This window comes from Brassica rapa, chromosome A07, assembly GCF_000309985.2.
Source record: "Brassica rapa cultivar Chiifu-401-42 chromosome A07, CAAS_Brap_v3.01, whole genome shotgun sequence".
Classification (NCBI taxonomy): Eukaryota; Viridiplantae; Streptophyta; class Magnoliopsida; order Brassicales; family Brassicaceae; genus Brassica; species Brassica rapa.
The window spans coordinates 22,794,785-22,806,602 of NC_024801.2; the positions used below are offsets into that span (position 1 = coordinate 22,794,785).

Sequence of the window (11,818 nt, forward strand, 5' to 3'; positions counted from 1 at the left end):
AAAAAGCGGTAAACCACTCTCCGGCGAAAGAATGTTAAATCACTAGTGGTTACGTGTTATGGATATCTGAGTGTAATCGGATTCGAATTCAGCTCGTTTAGCGATGCTGAAATGCAATGCTACCACCCGACCACTAGCACGTGGTTAAGATATCATTAACAAAGTAAATGTACTACAATATAACATAAGTGCTTTGGAGCAGGCTCAAATTGACCTAAAAGAAATATATCTCGAAAAATTCCAACGCGTAGGAATACGACTTTTCTTGTGGCGTAGCGGTTTTAGAATGTCTTTGCTCTCGCCTCCTCTCGTGTATTAACCTTACAAACTATCAACATCTGAATCCATAACCTTACAAACTATCAACATAGTAATTGGCCATGTCCCCTCGTCAACTTATTTGGTTCAAAAATCAAAATTCAAATATCTGTAATAGATTGTTCAACGGCGGGATTAACCGCATTTTATATGTTTTGGATTGATAGTAGATCCATAATCAAAAACGTGTTTGTGATTGTTTTAGAAGAAATGAAACATTTTTAGCTAAAGTAGTATTGCTTAGGTTTGTCGACTCAGCTTTTGTCTCTATGATCCTCTGTTTTTTTTTGGTAACAGACTCTTGATCCATGGATCAAGTATTTTATTATTCAGATGAAAAAAAAAAATATTATTCAAATGACTGAAAGAATCTCTTGCTTTACGACTCGATACATTCCTCGTTGCAATCAAAACACGAAACAGATTGGATCCAAATCTCACCAATTTGACGAAGAAGAAGAAGAACAAGAAATGTACGGCAAAACCATAAGCATCATCGTCCTCTTCGCCTTCCTCATTGCTTCCTACTCAATCTACATGGGCACCATCGATCCAACACCTTACTTCTCTCAGCTCGGTAAACCTTCCCCTCCCTGTAACACCACCTCCACCAAAGGCCAACCTCTCCGTGTCTTCATGTACGACCTCCCACGCAAATTCAATCTCGCCATGATGCATCCTAACATCTCAGACGTCGAGCCCATCACCGCCGAGAATCTCCCTTCCTGGCATCAGACCTCTGGGGTCGGGCGGCAGCACAGCGTCGAGTACTGGCTCATGGCCTCGCTTCTTAACAACGGAGGCGATGAAGAGGAGAAAGAGGCGGTTAGGGTTCTTGATCCGGAGTTGGCTGATGCCTTCTACGTCCCTTTCTTCTCTTCCTTGAGCTTCAATACTCACGGGAAGAACATGACCGATCCAGATACTGAACTTGACCGGCTATTACAGGTAAAAGGTCAAATAGCAATGCCCTTCAGACAATGATCTTATGGTGCATTGTCTTGTCGTGTTGTTGTCAGGTTGAGTTAATAGAGTATCTTGAGAATTCAAAGTATTGGCAACGTTCAGGCGGTAGGGACCATGTGATTCCGATGACGCATCCTAACGCTTTCAGATTCTTGAGGCAACAAGTGAACGCGTCAATCCTTATTCTCGTTGATTTTGGGCGTTACCCAAAAGAGATTGCAAATCTAGATAAGGACGTGGTTTCGCCCTATGTACATGTTGTTGAGTCTTTTACAGAGGATGTTGTTGTTGATGATGGTGCTTTGGATCCCTTTGAGGCTCGCAGTACGCTTCTTTACTTCCGTGGGAATACAGTGAGGAAAGCTGATGGTAAAATCCGTATCCGCTTGGAGAAGTTGCTAGCTGGTAACTCTGATGTTCACTATGTTAAAAGTATACCAACAACGCAAAACATCAAAGTGGTAAGCTCTTCTTATATCAAAGTGTTACTCTTGGCAAGGTTTCATGAAAACCCTAAATCAATACAATGTGCAATAGCAGTTGGTTAATGAGTACAAATAGATAGTGATATGTGTTTAGATGTTAGAGTGTTTTAGGGAGCTTAAGGTTTCTATCTTTGGTTCTTATGTTGGTTAGTTCTTGGTTGTATCTTTGTTTTTGTGTCCATTAGTATTAGCTAGAGACAACGTCGGGATGTTGGACGGGATCTAATTAATATATAAAATGGATGAGGTATTCCACTTATCATTATTGGTTTTAGGTTGGAAGCATATCTAACTTATCATCAATTTGTATTTCATTTCACTGTGATAGTCATTCTTCTTCTTTTTTTTTTCTTTCTTTTTGCATGTCACCAGTCAACGGAAGGGATGAGATCATCAAAATTTTGTCTGCATCCAGCTGGAGACACTCCATCTTCATGCCGACTATTTGATGCCATCGTCAGTCACTGCATTCCGGTAATCATAAGCGACAAAATCGAGCTGCCTTTTGAAGATGAGATAGACTACTCAGAGTTCTCAGTCTTCTTCTCAGCGAACGAGGCGCTTGAGCCAGGCTTCATACTCAGCAACCTCCGCCAGTTTCCCAAGGAGAAATGGCTGAAAATGTGGGAACGTCTCAAGAATGTATCTCATCATTTCGAGTTTCAGTACCCTCCCAAGAGAGAAGACGCAGTTAACATGTTGTGGAGACAGGTGAAACACAAGATCCCTGATGTCAAGCTCGCTGTACATAGACACCGGAGGTTGAAAGTCCCTGATTGGTGGCTCTGAAGAATGGCAGTTTTTTTTTTCGCAAGGTTTAGTCTTTTTTTTTCATTTTTTCTCCCTTCCAATACTGTAAATAGTTTATTCTTTTGTTACCTTTGAGTCTCATGATTTATTTATAGGCTGATGCATACTCTAAAACATGAATTTCTTATAACAAGACACTTTTATCATTTAAGGTTTGAGATGAGAGTTCCTATTGTTGTACACTTGTAGTGTAAATGACTTGAGTTCCTATTGTTCCTATGGTTATGAGACTTATTGCAGTAAAGGTAAAAGGTCACACCACTGGCTATGATATTAATAACTCCATAATCCATATTAGATGCGGCCACTTGCTTTATTGTTTCTTCTCCTGTTTTGCTTCGGTTCGTCTCCCACATACCATTTTCATGCTTGTTTCACTTATAGCATCGTCATATCTCTCCTAAATACCAATTTCATGCTTGTTTTCATTTTTGACTATTTTCATGCATAAGTAATATCTTTGTGACTTTTGGTATGAGACTTGTTGCATTAAAGGTCACATTTGCTTTATCGTTTCTTTTCGCCATTTTGCATTCAGTTCACCCCGCGTATACTATTATTTTTATGCTTTTAGACCATGATTAATGTGGATTTTTAAAGATAAAATTTTTAGCGTAATTTAAGAACTAGTTTTTAACTTTAACAAAAAAAATACTAAAATTTTTTATGGCTTTTAGGGAGAGAATATATTGCATTAAAGGCTGGGAATATAATTATGCTTATTGGTGATCCTTCTGGATTAGTTTATAGTATACTTGTGTAAATCCTTTTGTCAAATTTCTGTCATTGTTTCTCTATGCTCAAATACAGATTCGATCATGGAATTACGAAGAATCTATCCTATACTAAAAGCCCGATATAGAGTGATTTCACAGTGTCCACGTCGACAAATTTATTCGGCCAATCAAAACATTTCAATAATACACGTATGATCTCCTAAAGATGTTGCTTTTGTATGGGCTTTAATGTGGTTTTATTGGGCTTCACGGTTTCAATCTACTGGTACAATTAGAAAAAAAAAACCTGAGACGGATAACACGATGCTCTCTCCTCTATCTCTTCGTCTTCGCCGTTTCCTCTCTATCGTTTCAGTTCTCTCGATCCTCATCTCCATAATCAATACTCCATTACATCTCGATCCATCAATCTCTTCTTTATGATTTCGATTCCGTTTACTCTTTCCTATATACTGATTTTCTCTCTTGAGTGCAAACCTATCCTATACTAAAAGCCCGATATAGAGTGATTTCACAGTGTCCACGTCGACAAATTTATTCGGCCAATCAAAACATTTCAATAATACACGTATGATCTCCTAAAGATGTTGCTTTTGTATGGGCTTTAATGTGGTTTTATTGGGCTTCACGGTTTCAATCTACTGGTACAATTAGAAAAAAAAAACCTGAGACGGATAACACGATGCTCTCTCCTCTATCTCTTCGTCTTCGCCGTTTCCTCTCTATCGTTTCAGTTCTCTCGATCCTCATCTCCATAATCAATACTCCATTACATCTCGATCCATCAATCTCTTCTTTATGATTTCGATTCCGTTTACTCTTTCCTATATACTGATTTTCTCTCTTGAGTGCAAACCAAACCAGCTCATCTCCGAGGATCTCAGCCGCCGCTACTTCCACCAGCCCATCTCCGCCGTCGTTTACTGCCACTCACGCGGCGTGAGCTGATGGGCGTGGATATGCTACTTATTGATCCAAGGTTCTGGATCCTTATTTTAGTATTTGGTTCCAGATTTTGAGTTTTTTTTCTTAATCCGGTTCATTATTTTCCTTCTCAGGCAAAGCTCATCCACGTCTTTATCAATGTTCACCGTCTTAACACCTTTAAACCAAATCCGCAACGAAGCAGGTTCACTTAGGTCTCAATTTCAAGTTATTAGCTAATTTCCAAAGAGTTTCAAGTTATTAGCTAATTTCCAAAGACAAGCATATAGGTTTTTCACAAAATATGTTGAGATGTATATATAGCATTCATATTTTGTCATATACTAAAAACTACCTATAAATAATGCTGCTTTTTAAGTACCATAAACACTAACGGAATCCATTTCAGGAAACTACCGGAGCTTGGGTGAGATCGCCATGAAAGCATAGAAGCAATATCCAGCCAACGAATTTACTTTATTAATCTCATACAAGTTTACAGGCTTAAAAAAAAAGTTTACAGACTTAACGTAGGATGGTTATCGTGAATGCAATATACCTTGCGCTGTTTATTGTTCTATCGCCTGTCTCACCTAATAATATGTCTCATAATTTTGTTTTGGTCACTTTTATTGTGCCTCATAGTCAGTAATGTTTCTTTCATTCATCACGCCATTTTCAGGCTCAAAAGGAACGAATGAAGCAAGAAATTACAGGAACGGATCCCACAACAGCCTAACGCCACCAAAAGACGCAAGTAAAAGGCTTCCTCTGGTGAGTGGTGATGAGCTACAAAATCAAAGGGATGACAAACGAATTTGAAGAGTTGGGCAGTCCACAAAGAGAGAGATGATGCTGTCACTGCCAAGCATTATCGACATCTTGAAAATTTTAAGAGAAGGGAAAGGGCACTAATGGCCGAGTTGGGGAGCCTGTTCATGGTTCTATTGGCAAGAACCGAGATGTAACTGAGGAGAAGAGTAGCTTTGACCTTGCAGAAACCAAATATGGAAACACGGTTGAGAAACGCAGTTAGTAAACTTTTCAAACTTCTAATGCCCACGGAGAAATACACCACAGGAGTAAAGAACATGGTGCTTGAGACACTGTCTTCTGCAAAAATTGAAGGCTTCGTGGATGGATTCAGAGGTGAAACCAAAGCGGCCAGCACGGAAAAGACGGTGGACAAGTAGTTGAGAATCATAAGCTGGAGATGAAGTAAAGAGCAATGAAATGGCATCTTTGGCTAGATCGAGGGAAAATCTGATGCTTCATGTAGCCTCTTATGCTTAGACGTATGACATGAGATTTTCTCATCCCACCGATCAGTTGTGCCGGTAGCGACAAGGAGTATCAAGTTCAATGCAAACCAATTAGGAGATTAAGAAGAGTGTGTGTGGGGGAGAGAGAGGCTGTGCTGTGTAAGAATAGGGAGAGGGAATACTCATAAGGATGAATTTGAGAGAATTTTGTTGTAGTCATTGTAGTCATAAACGGTTAATTTCATTAGTTTTCCCAACATCCAGCCAAATTAAAAATAACTCATGCACTCGGGCTCTTAAAGGTTATTTTAAGATTGTTCTCTCTCATGTCATGTTAGCAAACAAAACATACGTTCAGTTAGTACCTGAGGAAATATTTTTAACTGGAGTTATAATATTTAAATTTAATATTTAAATTAAAAATATATGTATTATTATAACAAAAATAAACTTTTTTATAAATTATTGGAGGTATATGAGAACTTTGACATAAATTAATGGAGTCAAATGCCAAATTTTAACTAAATATTATAGTATTTGTTTTTTTTAAATACACTAAAGATTTTTTTTTTCCAATTTAGTGGGATCACTTGACCCCATATGTCCCTATGTTCCCCGCCCTATGTTCAGTAAGAGTTTCAAAATAATATACTTAGTCTGTCCAACAAAAACCATCCAGGTTATTATCGAAACTTTGCCACCATAACCCAATAATAAAACGATTAGAAATTGGATTAAATGGTAAGTGGATGTTTGTACCGCAGGCTACCAAATTAAAAATTAGTAATGACCTTTAGACTTTGAAAGGGCTAATAGTTAAAATAAATATTATATTTATCATCACACTATTTAAATAACTAATAATAAAAGCAATCCGCTTACAATTTTGTAAACCGGCTTTACCAAGGGTCATGGCATGGCATTGGCACAAATGAAAAGCACCGACGAAGAAACAAACCCCATGCTACCACTAAACTTTTATGGCAGTTCGTATCACAACATATGTCGAGACATGTTGCACTACATAAACCAGTCCTATCGTTGCAAGTATTATGTGGATTCGGCCAGGGTCCTCCTCATTGGTAGTAGCACGATCAAAGAGGCACCACAAGAGACCGATCACCATTGCTTTCTCTTGATGGTCCGTGTTTGGACTTGCATCTCTTGATGGTCCAAGAATAGTTCATGAAACAAATAGAAATCTGTCAGGTTATGTAGTCATCATCTTATTTTTTGTGTGTACTCTTAAGTCTGAACAAGCTAGATATGGATAAATTATAAGATGAAAATCTACAAGCTTATGATGATTAACAAAAGCCAAGGTCAAAAGTTAATAGCTGTTCTTTTGTACTTCTCAAAACCATTGTTCATTTAGGAACAACTATATGTTTCTCTACCAAACATTACTTCATTGATGAAAATCATAGAAGAAACCCAAAATTCTGATAAGAGTTAAGAAGATAGTTAAAAGTATATATATATATATATACAATGGCTTTACAACTTGAAAAGATTGGTAAGAGATACAAAAATATGTTGCTTTGATTCGAGATTTATGGATTAAAATAATTATTTGCTTTTAAATGCACGAACAAAAGCTTCGAACTTCTTAACTAGCTATTGATCTACCTTAGCTTATTATTATGTTTTTTTAACCACAAGCCTATTAATAGGTTATAAGCTACGAACTTCATATTATGTTACACCTTAGCTACTGACTTCATATTATGTTATAAAGAGTGGTAATCTTCACTTTGGAGCTTATAACTGGATCATGGAAAAATGCTGGTGGGTGCAAAGATTTGAAGATATCTCATTTACTTGGACGCGAAGAAAGACAAATTAGGTGGTGGATCTTTTGTCTAAAGCTAGAATTCCGAATGACAATTTATTTGTATGTTATTACAATGTACTTACTTTAATTGTTCATCCTCTTCATGAAGGATTATGTAAACTCCACCTAAGTTTAATAAAATTAGTCGTTATAAAAAAATTATGTACACTACTATTTCTTACATTTAATTATATATTGATCCACCTTAGCTTATTAAAAGTCCAATACCACAAAAATAAAAACTTATCTATTACAATTCATCAAAAGTGTTTTGAAATAAAACTATGAAAACCCTTTAAACGAGAGAAAACAAGAAAAAACACTTTCTTTGAATTTAAATACTTTCAATATAAAACAAAATCAACAATTAAATATAACAAGAGATTATATAAAAATAATACAACAAAATCAACAATTAAATATAAAAAGCAACTATAGTCTATAATATTTGATATTCATATAAAAAATCAACAATTACATATAGAAAGCAATTATCCGCGCGAAGCGCGGAAAAAAAAGATCTAGTATAATTAAATGCAGGGATCAAATATCTTAATGATTAGATGATAAGCTACTTCCGTTAAAAATGATTTCATTAGATAACCGACTAATCAAAAAACCTTAATGCTTATACGATTACTATGAGACCTGGAAGCGGACACGTGTTCTTGCCGGAATCCCCTAGAACAATTTGGGCCGGCTAAATACTAGAAACATCCACACACGACACGAGTTTCGAGAAAACGATTATTTATGTTTGGAGGCCCACACTACCAGATCTATTCTCGACCGTTAGATCACGTGGACGAGTCCACTCCCCTTGGTTTCTTTTAACCAGTCCCTCTCATTCCTCAACGTGTTGTGAAGATACTTGCTGTTTCAAGAAGACAGGCGATAACTCCGAAGAGCAAAAAAAAAGAGAAAGAGTCGTTGGTAGAAATCTCAAATAAAGAACGATCAGGTAAAGATCACACTCCTCACTTTCTTCTTTTTTTTCTATTGTTGGTATCTCAGTGTGATCTCTCATCATACGTTTGGTTGTTTCTTTGATCTAGATGGAGACGGATAAGAAGAACAGCCAGGAGCTAGGTCTGAAACACCTAGGGTTCGTGAGAGTTGCGGCGATCCATGTTCTTGTTAGCCTCTCGAGCCTTTACGACTACGCAAAACAAAACTCTGGTCCTCTTAAACCAGCGGTGGGGAAGGTGGAAGGAGCCGTCACCACCGTCGTCACCCCTGTCTACAATAAACTCAAGAATGTTCCAGATACCCTCCTCCTCTTTCTAGATCACAAGGTAAACATGTTAAGATGTTTCTTGATCTCATATTTTGATTGTTAGATCTGATGACCTAATTTCTTTTGTTAACTTTCTAGGTGGGTGAAGCTTCGGACAAGTTTGATAAGCATGCTCCTCCAGTGGCTAAGAAAGTAGTAAGTCGAGCTAATGTGTTGATCCAGACGACTACAGAGAAGGCTCAACGCTTTGTGAAAGAGGCTCGTACCGGTGGTCCCAGAGGTGCTTTTAACTATGCTGCAGCCGAGTACAAGTGTTTCCTTGTGACTAACTCGGTTAGAGTCTGGGCTAAACTCAACCGGTTTAAACCGATTCATGCAGTGGGGAACAAAGCTTTTCCCGTGGCTGCACACGTGTCTGGTATTTACAACGATCTGGTGACGGACATGACTCAGATGGGTTACCCTGTGGTTGGTTATCTTCCTTTAGTTCCTGTCGATGACATCGTCAAGGCTTATGAAAAGGAGGAAGGTGCAGCGCAGAAGAAAGGAGATGTTACAGATGGAAACGATTCGTCGTCTGATTCGGACACTGATTGATAACGCTTGTGTGATGATTGAAGACGTTTGGTTGGTTTGGTTTGGTTACTTAATGTAAATGATCTTATTAGGCACTCTCTTGTTTTTTTTAGCAAGTGTTTCATTTCTTGGTGGTGTGACAATGTGATATGCGTTTGCTTCTGTCTTTTTTCAACCAGGAGAAATATAATATTGAGCAACAGAACTATAAGAACATCAAACACTTGTGAAAGAATCAAAACGACTTTGCTAAGAACCAATGAATGCTTTTCTCTCATTTAGTAAACAACAAGTCTAGGTTATTATTTGAGTTTATACCAGAGAAACAAAGGGAATACAACTCCGGGTATTGAAACAGAGACAAATTTTGCAACAGACAAAACAAGCGGTTCAAAACTGAGTACCTTTTGCTAACAGCAGCTAGTAATGCTTAAAGAACGGAAATAACGACGCTGGAACATAAATAAGCACTGCAGATTCTAAGTACACACATGCCATGAACAATATACACTACTCCACGCCTCTATGCGGATGACCCAAGGATACACTACTGAAACATAATACATTTACCACCAAAAATCAAGATAGCTTACACAAATTTGATCAAAGTGCAAGCACTAATAGTTCTTCACAGTTTAGACCATTTCCTCCAACCAATTCTTTCTATACGACAAAGACAAAAGCTATAATGTTATTAAGATATGCAGAGTATTATTTATATTGGATCATGGTTGTGAAGCCTGTGTTCTTCTTTTTTACATCAGAAGCTATAATGTTATTAAGATGATGTTAAGAGGATGGTCTAACCATCCAGTTTAGAACCTAGAGTCTACATGAGAAGAAAATAATACCGCGAGTTTGGTACTTTTTGCAAGACTATCGGTTCAGACATTTAAAGAACATGATACAAAAATATTGACCAATAAGTAAATTGAGAACGTAAAAGGGAGAAATTCTGTAGTTTCGGCTTAAAGAATGACCAGTCTTCATCTTTTAAGTAGATTAACTAGTTGTAGACAATCCGATTCAAAATTTGTGTTCATAGCACAGGTTGTGACATAATAATATAGAAAAACCGCATCTGGGATTAGAAATAGTTTAAGTAGACATAAATTTGAAAAGAGGAAATAGTGAATGCAACCAAAAGAAAACAACATTTTGAGATAAAGAGCCATGAAATTTAGTGGCAACATCCCAAAACAAAAACAAGGAAATAATAACTCTACCTAGCTTTAATCAGCATGGGACTCTCTACGTAATCCACGAAACAACTTGAATCATTAAACCAATCTTGCTTTACATCAACTTCAAGCTTCATCTTCGTAAAAATAGCTCCCTTGACATCATGGTGGATAACACTAAACTCACTTCTGGAACAGCTAGGTGCAAAAATAATGTCACCCATATGATTACTAACGCATTTCATACGTAAATGAAGCTGGGGAAGATTATAGAAAGACTTTTCTTTGTAGTCTTGTTTTCCTGCTTCGAAAACGAACAAATCAATTGAAGGCACTGAGTGAGAAGGTTGAATGGCTATGGCTACTTTGCCATGGTAGTTTATCAAAGTTCTAGAACCGTTGTGATGAAAATACAAAGCTTTCATTTCCTCAGATACTCTAGCATAGATATTAAACTTCTCAGAGTTCAAATCGAATCTCATCAGACACATCATTCCTACGTCCGTGCTCGCAATGTAGTACACAAATCCATCAATACACAGACCGTTACACCAAATGCCGTGAGGAATTCCACAATCGATGAATCTCCATGTTTTAGGTTTAGCTCCCAATGTGAATATTTGATAGTGATTAAACTCGAGTGTTGCATGTCCTGCAAGATCCGGGGTGATGCACAACACTTTGTACTGATTATTGACAGGATCATATCCGAAAAAGCGTCTGGCTAGCCTTGGTTTACTAGTGGCTGTTGTTTTGACAAGCTTTGGTAATGATATGGTCTTTCCGGTGCAAGGGTTACATATGATCTCACCCACGTTGATCAGACCATTGACGTAATAACTAGGGTACGAGGCTCTACGGAGAGGAAATGTTATTCTGGATAGAAAAGTGGTTGATATCAATGGTGATGACGACGATAGCGAAGAAGAAGAGAAGAAGCTGCAACTTAGGCGTCCAGTTTGGTTATCTCTATCGTGTAAAGCTAGTAGGAAACGCAAAGGCTGAGTCAAGGATCGCAATCTGATGAAACTCTTGCTTGAAATGATTTCTTGCCATGATTTAGATACGAGCATAAACCTAACTACGGATTTTGAAGGCAACCGGCTAAGAATCTCGATCTGCAGATCCAAAGGAACAACATAGGTTCTCCTCTTGTTGCAGAGACGGAGACTTCTTCGGATCATGGTGGTAACCCTAGTTCTCCCTCTCTACATATTTTTTCCTTGTTGATATGTTGTTTTAATAGAGACTCCGCAAGGCCGCAGTAGTATGGTTAATGGGCTTCCCACTTTCATTTGGATCAGTTTCCGGACTAAAATCAAATTAAAAATACTGTATTTTATATTTAAACTAGATTTTGATCCATGGTTTGAAAGAACATAATTATTTTTATGTTCATACAATTTTGTTAGTTCATAGTAGAAATTATTAATCTACTTGTTCAACTCATTTGTACTTGATAAATATTTTACATATTTGATGGAATAA

General features: G+C 37.4%; 3 protein-coding genes and 1 long non-coding RNA gene across 4 annotated transcripts; 2 read left to right on the plus strand and 2 right to left on the minus strand.

Moving 5' to 3' along the window:
* The first annotated feature begins 459 nt into the window (after positions 1-459).
* On the plus strand, positions 460-2,725 carry LOC103831028 (probable arabinosyltransferase ARAD1). The gene is made up of 3 exons (XM_009106873.3): positions 460-1,266; positions 1,338-1,745; positions 2,142-2,725. The coding sequence occupies exons 1-3, from the start codon at positions 652-654 to the stop codon at positions 2,556-2,558; spliced, it is 1,440 nt and encodes a 479-aa protein (XP_009105121.3). The 5' UTR covers positions 460-651; the 3' UTR covers positions 2,559-2,725.
* On the minus strand, positions 2,603-4,287 carry LOC117126914. The gene is made up of 2 exons (XR_004449642.1): positions 4,173-4,287; positions 2,603-3,793 (listed from the first exon to the last, which is right to left on the minus strand). It is a non-coding gene; the product is annotated as an uncharacterized LOC117126914 (long non-coding RNA).
* Positions 4,288-8,057: 3,770 nt separating this feature from the next.
* LOC103831029 (REF/SRPP-like protein At1g67360) lies at positions 8,058-9,354 on the plus strand. Its single transcript, XM_009106874.3, has 3 exons — positions 8,058-8,297; positions 8,392-8,631; positions 8,712-9,354. The coding sequence occupies exons 2-3, from the start codon at positions 8,392-8,394 to the stop codon at positions 9,168-9,170; spliced, it is 699 nt and encodes a 232-aa protein (XP_009105122.1). The 5' UTR covers positions 8,058-8,297; the 3' UTR covers positions 9,171-9,354.
* Positions 9,355-10,371: 1,017 nt separating this feature from the next.
* LOC103831477 (putative F-box protein At1g26515) lies at positions 10,372-11,514 on the minus strand. Its single transcript, XM_009107357.1, has one exon. It carries the CDS (start codon positions 11,512-11,514, stop codon positions 10,372-10,374), a length of 1,143 nt encoding a protein of 380 aa, XP_009105605.1.
* Between the last annotated feature and the right edge of the window lie 304 nt (positions 11,515-11,818).

What these genes read in the sequence shown, in the direction of transcription:
- LOC103831029 (XM_009106874.3), top strand. Translation starts at nt 8,392, where the DNA reads ATGGAGACGGATAAGAAGAACAGCCAGGAGCTAGGTCTGAAACACCTA. An exon ending in TCCTCTTTCTAGATCACAAG is followed by an intron (nt 8,632 to 8,711) that starts GTAAACATGTTA and finishes TTAACTTTCTAG; the next exon opens with GTGGGTGAAGCTTCGGACAA.
- LOC103831477 (XM_009107357.1), bottom strand. Translation starts at nt 11,514, where the DNA reads ATGATCCGAAGAAGTCTCCGTCTCTGCAACAAGAGGAGAACCTATGTT.
- LOC103831028 (XM_009106873.3), top strand. Translation starts at nt 652, where the DNA reads ATGAAAAAAAAAAATATTATTCAAATGACTGAAAGAATCTCTTGCTTT. An exon ending in AACTTGACCGGCTATTACAG is followed by an intron (nt 1,267 to 1,337) that starts GTAAAAGGTCAA and finishes TGTTGTTGTCAG; the next exon opens with GTTGAGTTAATAGAGTATCT. An exon ending in CAACGCAAAACATCAAAGTG is followed by an intron (nt 1,746 to 2,141) that starts GTAAGCTCTTCT and finishes GCATGTCACCAG; the next exon opens with TCAACGGAAGGGATGAGATC.